Below are 9533 nucleotides of genomic sequence, written 5' to 3'. Positions count from 1 at the left end.
GGAGGAGAGGAGAGGAGAGGAGAGGAGAGGAGAGGAGAGAGAGGAGAGGAGGGGAGGGGAGGGGAGGGGAGGAGGGAGAGGAGAGGAGAGAGAGAGGAGAGAGGAGGAGAGGAGGAGGGGAGGGGAGGGGAGGAGAGGGGAGGGGAGAGAGGAGAAGGAGAGGAGAGAGAGAGAGGAGAGGAGGAGGAGAGGAGAGGAGAGGAGAGGAGAGGAGAGGAGAGGAGAGAGAGGAGAGGAGAGGATGAGGAGAGGAGAGGAGAGGAGAGGAGGAGAGAGGAGAGGAGGGGAGGGGAGGGGAGGGAGAGGAGAGGGAGGAGAGGAGAGGAGAGGGAGGAGAGGAGAGGGAGGAGAGGAGAGGAGGGGAGGGGATGCGTTTTCACTCCATTCCAGCCGTGCTCTCCATGGAGAGAAAAGAGGACCTGGACAATTAACCACAGAACAGAGAGCATGCTGGGTAATTAGCAAGAAGTCAAAGCTTGCATTCCCCTTGAGTGAACAAATACATGCAAGTTCATGAACGCACACACCCCCACACGCACTTGATTTTCTTCAGCTCTCACAAACATGCGGTCGCACAACACAAGCACCATAAAAGCCCTCGTCAGAGGTGGAGGACAATTAACAGAGTTTGGAGCAGTATTTGTTTGTGGGACTGTGAAACACAGGGAAGGAGAAGCCAGCGCTCAAGGATGGAGTCATGTGACATGTTTGAAATTTGACAACCTCTAAATAGAAGCTGAATAATTACTTAATTGATTCAGTGTTGCATGCAGCCACTTTTATGGCATCTGTGAATAAAGGTAAAACAACAAAGAGAAAGAGAGAAATAAAGAATCGCTCTGCTCATGTCAGATGATTTTATTACTTTTCATAAAATACAATATTATGGTGATTAGGCTTCAGAGATGATCAGCAGAGGCTATGCATCACACAGCAAAGGCCACATATTTAATGAGGTTGATGATGGTTTAAACCATCATCAAGTGAATGAGATTTGTCAGGATCTGATGTGATTAGAAAGTGATCGATCGACGGCCGTGCTGCTCGCTTGGCTGTAATTAACCAGAGTGGCAAGGTGCCAAGTTGGGCAAAGTTAGTGTGATCATCTCTGTTAGAGCGGCGCAGTGAGTGATGTTGGAATTTGAAAGCGAAATGTTGATTCAAGATGAAATGACAACGCAAACACTTGCATTTCTGCCTACATAGATCCAAGGAAAACGTGCTTTTCATTGATAGCACATATGGTTTGGTTTTCAAACATGATTTTGATACCGTATTTGCTGACACATGTTGTAAAGGCAACGGTTTCCTGCTTTTTTGTTCTTGTCTATGTCTGACCCTCCCCATCCATGAGGTCGGTGCGCCTCGCTGTGTCCAGCCCAACAAAAAAGAGCTGTTTCTTTCTATCTCATCATCTTGCAAATAGCACTTAAGTGAAAGCAGCCGATTTGAGGTTTCTGCCTTTTCCACCAGCAATATCAGTGATATTCAAATTTATTACTCTGCAGGTAGAGTTGTTTTGGTTCGGCGACCACTTCTGTCATATTTCTCCACAGGTAACACGATTCTGTCCCCACAGTAATGCATTTGCAAGTAACCTATAAAGTCACCCCAAACTCTGCTGCTCCTTCCAGATAAACTGAGATGCTGCAACCCTCTGAGTGATCTTATTTCTCCCCGGGAGCTGTGGTCCACAGCGAAGCAGGGAGATGTTTTAAGATCACAAAGAGAGATTGAATCTAGCATCAGCTAGCCATAAGGCTCAAAGGGACCGGTTGGAAATCAGGAGCTTTCGCGCAAAAAATCTTAACACAGGTGCATTCTCATACTCGGAGTGAAATGCATTCCCTCTGCTTCTTGCCACACACACAAACAGACAGACACACACTGGTACCAGTGATCTATAGTCATTTATCTCATGGCGGTAAATGTATCCATGTTCGACGGGCCCCAATCTTCCTGCTCCGACTTTCTATCTTCTCTTCTACACACTCCCCAAAACAATATCCTTCAATCACCACCTCTGTCCCTTTTTATCTCTCCCTCCTCCACCCTAAAACATTCCTTTCCATTTCCTGCCTCTCTCACTGTGCCAACTTATATTTCTTTGCTATAACCCCCCCCCCCCCCTTCCGACCCCACGCCCACCCCACAGATGCTTCCATCTCCTTCTCTTTGTCTGTCAGTCATTTGATTCCCAGAGGTGTTGTTTGTGATCATCCTTCATCCTTTCTGCTATCGTGCTATTACACACACACACACACACACACACACACACACACACACACACACACACACACACACACACACACACAACACACACACACACACACATTAGCATAATGACACCAAATGCCAGCTTTTACATATAAATAAAAAGTAGAAAGCACATTCACATTCAAAGAAAAATACACATGCTTTGACCACCAGCACCAATATGCAAACTCCTTCCACTGAAGACTAAAATCCAGGAAGCCACCCGGTTTTGGGTCTTCCGTTCAGTGTGTACAGTTACAATGTGGAAGCTGAGCAGTGGCCAAATTTCAATTCATCCAGCATCAATCATCACATGCAAGCCTGTTTTTAGATGAATAATTCAACCTGAATTAATCAGATAAAGGAACTCTTGAACATATGTTAATGTGAAGATTGCAAGATTTCAAAAAGTAATGAATAGTTTACTTGAAAAGAATGTTCTAATTTAAATTGTGTCCTACATAAATTATCAGGGAGTGCTGGGTTTATTCCCTCTATCGGGACTTGTCTCCATCACCTGTAGACCAGCCAGACATTATCACTCAGCCCACCTTCATTTACTGTCTTCCAGCTCAGAGAGGGTTGGGCTGGTTTAAAAACCCATTAACCCAGAGAGTTTGTAAACAAGCCCTAATCTCACAACTAAATATTGGGCGTTTTAGACTGTAGAGCACACAAAAGTCTACCAGGTGGGCCAGAAAACCTGGTTGGATTGTGGCCTTTGAGGCCTGTGGTCCAACACCGCAGTCTAGAGCAAGCTAAGGTCTACCTGGGACAAAAGAAATCCCAGCTGGCTCTCATAGGACTGGGTTCATTACCCCTTGGCATTCGGATTTTTAAAAAAAGCTCACTGCATCGTTCTTTGAACTGTGTCATATGCATCACCATGGCAACAGAAGACGAGATAAACATCCGCATCAGGAAAATCGCTTCTATTTAAAGGAATGCTGCTTCAAAACTGTGCTTCTTCTTATCCATCTTGCATACCACTGGGATGCATCAGCACAGGTTAAGCATAGACCTGACATCAGTGAGGCTGAATTAAACATGGCCAGGCCTCATAAATACTGCACGGGGCCGGCACTCTAGGGAGCCTCTCCGGGACCATCAGAGCTGGAGGCCCCATTGCCCAGCAGGAGAAACACAACTACAGCATGCAGAGTAAATGCTCTGAGAGCAAGTGTGTTCATGCTAGCGAAAATGTAGGCGGTGTCCCTCTCACTGTATGCCTCGTGAATAGTAATACCCTGCATGAATGCTTTGCTTGCCTGATAAGTGTTCTTTGTGTACTCGGAAAAGCAAAATGTGAAGGCTATGCAAAATTGTTTGTGTTTTCTAGCTCCTTCACGTCATGTTACATGTATAATAGCTCTGACATGTTGCGGCTTTTTGCGTGTCACTTGGAAATGAGATATAGTATTTAAGTCACGCAAGGTTGAATCTATAGTAAAGCCAAAAGCAATTTTACTTTCTGCTTTAAGCGACTTGAGTGAAACTCTAACGAAGCGGTGTTGCGTGTGCTAAGGGAGCTAAAAGCACAGCTTTCATCTAAAAAAACAGCTCAGTACTAATTATATATTCATTCATAAACAATATCTACAAAGATCTGTTGAAATTCTCAGCAGGGGAAGAAAATTATTTTTTGTTTTGATAATATAATATAATATTAATTGAGGTGGCTTTAAATGTTAGAACCAAGAGTTCCGCCACACTATTATCTACAGTCACGGTCACAATCTGCTACTTCCAGGTAACTAAAAGATAAGTGGATTTACACAAAGCAACTTTGGCCAGTTGGGAGTGAGCTGAAACATCAATTAAACTAAATGTACAATTAATAACTCGTAGTTCACTAGTGGGCGGCACGGTGGTGTGGTGGTTAGCACTGTTGCCTCACAGCAAGAAGGCCCCGGGTTCGATCCCCGGTTGGGACTGATTGGGGACTTTCTGTGTGGAGGTTGCATGTTCTCCCTGTGCCTGTGTGGGTTCTCTCCGGGTACTCCGGCTTCCTCCCACAGTCCAAAGACATGCATGATTGGGGATTAGGCTAATTGGAAACTCTAAATTGCCCGTAGGTGTGAGTGTGAGAGTGAGTGGTTGTGTGTCTGTATGTGTTGGCCCTGCGATTGACTGGCGGCCAGTCCGGGGTGTACCCTGCCTCTGCCCATTGAGCTGGGATGGGCTCCGGCCCCCCCGCGGCCCTCAGTGGAGGAACAAGCGGTAGAAAATGAGTGAGAGTGAGTAGTTCACTAGTGTTGTTTTGGTTGTTTTCCTTTTGTTGCTTCCATTGTTTGCATTTATACCCAATCTATAGCATTCAAACTCCTGAACCAAATCTGAGTATTGACAGTACTGGTCCTGGGACCCATGAAGCCTGTTGGAAAGCTTCCATTTAGCCGTGCACAAGGTTCATATGTGCCTTGTTTAGCTTGATCAGTCCTTAAACTGTTTAAGTCTGAGATGTGACTGAGACAAATGTGAAAGGCTACGACTTTAGTCATTTTAAGCTAGCACATTAACAATTACCAGTCAATCAGTGTCACTCGCTATGCTACCTGTGCTCAGACACGGGAAAAAATGCCTTTTGTGCAGGATTTCTGCTGCTTTTCTTTGCCATGGCATTGCTTTCCCCCCACAAGGTGACTGAGAAAATTGCCTTCCTTTAAATGGCAAATAAAAATTCTTTTAATGCCTGAGTGAGTAAACAGTGGCTGTGTGTATAAGAACTTAATCCGCCTGAGCCCTTATTTTTCTGTGGCAGCAGCAGTCTGTTGCTCACGAGAGTGATGTTGAATCTGCAGGACTCCGACCTTCCATTCCTTTCCATTGATTACTCATGGTGCATTTCACAGCTGTGATTTTGTGGCTCGAGTTAACCGTTAAAAACAAAGGACAGCAGTAAAGAAGACATATGTTCTGACCTTGTCTCCAGCGGGACGTTGCTGTTTAGGACCCAGCTGTCTTGCAGCTGAACGGACTCTGGGGTGGTTGGACCATCTCCGGTGCCCGGGGTGGGGGCGTGAATGGGGTTACGTCCCCCTCTCAGGGTGTTTCTGTTCAGACTGTTGGCAGACTGGTGGGATAGGGATTGGTGGTTGTGCGGAGGGGGCAGGGGAGGTCGTAGTGTGGACTGATTGTGGTGGTTGGCAGCCCCTGCAGGTAGAGAAACAAAAGTCCTATTGTTAGTCACTCCCTTCTCTTTGACAAAAATCATTCTAAACAAATGGAACAAATGGAACTTCATTTTCATTTGACACTTTTCAACTTTCGGAGCCGCCTTACTGAGCCAGTGCAACGGCGGCTGCTATTTTTAAAATGTACTTATTTATCTTTACAGACACCGTATGTGTGCAAGAGATGTATTACAGCTCTGCGCAGCGTGTGACCTCATTTTTCGCTTTTAGACTTGGGGGAACATGTCACCAAGGAACCAATACCAGACCTTCCAACACTGAGCTAATGGACTGTTGAGTGAGAGAGTGCAAAAACAAACCCAGATGACTCAGACAAGAACACACTCTCATTCCCTCTCTCGGAATCAATGGGGGATTTAAGTCTGTTCATGGATGTGCGTGCATGCGTGTGTATGGTTACAAAACGAAGAAACATCCAGCGCGAGGATGACTGACAGAGCTGAATCACATATTGACGGGTGTTTACTCTCACCGAACAGCTACAATTAATAATAGGCTGACCAGAAAATCATTCACGTAACATGACAGTCACATCACAATCCTTTATTCCCATGTACGTTCTATAGAGATGCTAGAATTGTTTCACACAAACACACACACACAGACACACACACACACACACGCAGAGTCACTGATGCTGGCTGTCTTTACACCACAGTTAGCATTCTCTTTCATCAATGCTACACACTACACTTTCATCATTGGTTTACAGATCTCAGCTCAGAGCGCATTATAATGATGTGTGTAGTTTGCACATCGCCTTCCTGGTACCGATCAAAGGAGGGAATATGCATGCATACGTGTGGGGTGAAGATAACAAAAGCAAATGTTTTGTCAAGCTGTGCAATCACACTTGGCCCCTTTCATTTATCTGTCCTCGAATCAGAAGCGGATGTGTTGCACTCGCTTGTATTTATAGCTTGACTCTCCCTCTTTGTCCTTTCCCGCTGCTTTCCGAAGGGGTGTTAACACCGATACAGGGGCCAGCAAGCCTCCCTCACAAATCCAGCTCTAATGGCGAGCACTTTGTAAGGTGACCTGATTCTCCGGTGCCGCCGCTGGGACGCAGGTGTCACCCACACGGCACCGAAGACCAGATGCTCGTGAAAGGAAAGAAGAGGGGGAATGAAATGAGAAGAAGATGGAGGGTTTTGACCTCTGCTACACGAGAGATGGAAAACATCTGTTTGCACATGCGAAGACGCTCTCGGGACGAGACACTCGAACGCCTCACGCTGGAAAACACACATGCAACCAAACACCTGCATTGAAAGTCAAGAACTGCAGTACGTGCAAAGGTAAATTGACATTTGAGCATAAATTAATGAGAGTTTCTTCTCCCCACTCCTTTAGTGTATTTTTGAGGACTGCTTCCTGCTTTCATTTTGCTCTTAATTCTTTTTGTTTGTGTTCTTCACTGAGATGCAAAGTACTCTGAGATAAATCTTGTTTGCTAAAAGCACTCTATAAATAAATCTGACTCGTACTGCAATGCCCCTGCAAAAGCTTAAGAAGCTCCAACTATACCCAATCTGCATAAATGCTTTTTATCTAAACAGTGAGACACAGGGAATGCAAGATAAGAGCTATCTAGTGGAGAGAATAAAGAACACACACTCCAACCGCTGGCGTGTCGGTGCTCACCGCTGTCTGCAAGGTTTTAATTTGAAATGTAAAAATGCAAACATTCTGCCTTTGTTCACATTTTCTGCCATAAATATTGAACCTGGATCCCCCCCCCCCATTTTTCACATCTAATGACTAATATATAGAAAACAGTCTATGGAACAAAACCTACTGATAATTTCCTTTCTGCTTTGTTGTTTTCCATGAAATGCTGGATTTGAACTTCTTTTGGGTGAGAAATAAAGGAGGTATAGAAGCAGGTAATATTCTAGATTTAGTGTCTTTATAGCGACCAGGATTGGAAAACTATCAATTTGCCTGAGCTGTTACATAAAAACAAATCATCCCTTCTTTTATTTCATTGCATAAAAGGATAAAAAGGGAAATAACTCAATCATTGCAAGTAAACTGGAAATGGGCAACAATGAAATGGGAGGTACCTGCTCGTGGGCATCACAGTTGCAGTCAATACTTTTTCTGAGCAAGCACAAAGGGATTGTTGAGTAATGGCAGACTCCACACTGCCGTAGAATCATAATAAACTGTATTATTTAAGGTAGCAGCAGTAACACTTTGTCGTCTGACCACATAAACCTGTGCGTACCTGCCATTTTGAAACCACTTACACCCTATTTTTTTCCCTGTATTTTGAAAGCAGGAGGTGCACAGAAGGGCAACTGCAGCAATACAGCAAACATGTCGCCAACTAGTGGCCTGGCATGGAAACTACATTGAGTATGTCTTGAGTAAGTGTTGTTTCTTTCTTTCGGAAGATTTCAGTTCTTTTGTTCTGTTACAGCACAGGGGAAGGGGGGTTATGTCAAAAACATTTGATTTCATCTAAGCCCTCAGATCCATAATAAAAGGATCTTTAGTGTTTGCCAGAGAAAACCAACATAAGCATGCAGAGTAACAGTGGGAGCGCAGGCAGCCCACAAACCAACCAAGCCAGAGGTAAATAGATGCTATAAATTAAGATAGGAGACTGAGTCAAATGAATTGTCCGGTTGAAGAGCAACCCTCGGGTAATGAGAACAACAATTTTAGTCAGTCTGATGAAAGACAAAACAGGCGTCAATGACATAGACCAATTAGGGGTCGGCCAAGCAGATCACTTGTTGCCGCTAAAAATATATATTTTCCTTTTCTTCTCCTCTCGGGGACCCAGCACTTTCAGTAAACAGTGATCGTGGAAAAAGACTTTCTCAGCATGTCTGTGTGGGCACAGCCACAGAAACTCAGAGCCCTTCTGACTGAAGTATGACCCACTTTATTCTGTCCATACTCCCCTGTGGCTGCAGAGAGAGAGGCCATGGAGGGACTAAAGCTGTATGCTGGTGCTTTTGGCTCCGGCTAAATCCTGGAACTTTATGAGGCTTACCATTTCAAAGGACCCTCATTGAGCAGGGAGAATTAGCCTATCTGCTAACATGCCTTCCTGTGCAGCACATGCACATCAGGGAGAGGCAGGGGATCGCCACACCGTATTAATCGCACAGTGTGTGTGTGTGTGTGTGTTTGTGTGTGGTGTGTGTGGTGTGTGTTTGTGCGTCCAACTGGCAACAGGAAGCACCAGCCTGGTTTATTGTTTATTGACATTCTCTGTGGTTAACTTAGAAAAGTCAGAGGGCAGAATGTTCACCCGTGTGTTTGTGTGTGTTTGTGGGACAGAAAATGTCCATTCAGCAATTAAAAGAGGATCATTGTGGAGCTAAGCAGCCACCCCTGCCTCTATCCTTCCTCTGCCCTCCAGTCACCCTGCCTCTCCATGTCACTGTCCACACAAGCACTCCTCTCTTTATCTGTTTGTTGAAGGTATGAGAATGAGGCAGATTTGTCAATCTACTCATAGCTCAAAGGCCTTGCACAATAAAAGCAAAGATCCAGGTGAGTTATGTAACCACACAGTCAGAAAACAACCAGATATACTTACTATAAAATATACTATAAAAAAGACATGCCTTTTCCCCCTGTTCTGCTCATTTCTGCGGCTTCTGTCAAAACCCTTAACCGGATCTAACATTAACCACTATTTCTATTATAATTTGAACGTCACACAAAAATATGTTTTGGGCGCCCACCTTTCACCCTATGTGTGGGTGAAATCCATCTCTAAATTCGGGAAGTCAGCAAACTCATCCAAAAATGAACCCTTTCAAATAAAAATATCTATTTTAGACACATGTAGTCACAGGAAGAAAGCAAAATATGCATTCACACATGTGCAAATGCAAATCAAGTCATATTTACTTAAATATGCACCATTAAGATGACTAATATTACTGCATCTCTGCTATTTCTTTGGGTTTGTTTCAACAAAGCCATTAAACATTCATGCACTAAGCAGTGACTTGAGGTGGCTTCCCTGCCAGTAGATAGCCGGCCACTTTTCAAGAGGCTAAAAATAGCTCAGCATTCCCCATGCATAATGAATGGCCAGAGACAGCGCTAACGCAA

At 44.5% G+C, this 9533-nt stretch overlaps 1 protein-coding gene across 16 annotated transcripts in view; it reads right to left on the bottom strand.

The window, feature by feature from the left end:
* tenm2a (teneurin transmembrane protein 2a) overlaps positions 1 to 9533 on the bottom strand; it is a 176394-nt gene that overhangs the window by 43068 nt on the left and 123793 nt on the right. For all 16 annotated transcript variants that reach the window (XM_057042742.1, XM_057042745.1, XM_057042744.1 and 13 more), the window contains one exon: positions 5178 to 5409. In XM_057042742.1, the coding sequence (XP_056898722.1) occupies positions 5178 to 5409 (232 nt within the window). The remainder of the gene's footprint in view (positions 1 to 5177; positions 5410 to 9533) is intronic.

Source organism: Takifugu flavidus, chromosome 9, assembly GCF_003711565.1.
Source record: "Takifugu flavidus isolate HTHZ2018 chromosome 9, ASM371156v2, whole genome shotgun sequence".
NCBI lineage: Eukaryota > Metazoa > Chordata > Actinopteri > Tetraodontiformes > Tetraodontidae > Takifugu > Takifugu flavidus.
This window is presented reverse-complemented; position numbering and strand designations above follow the sequence as displayed.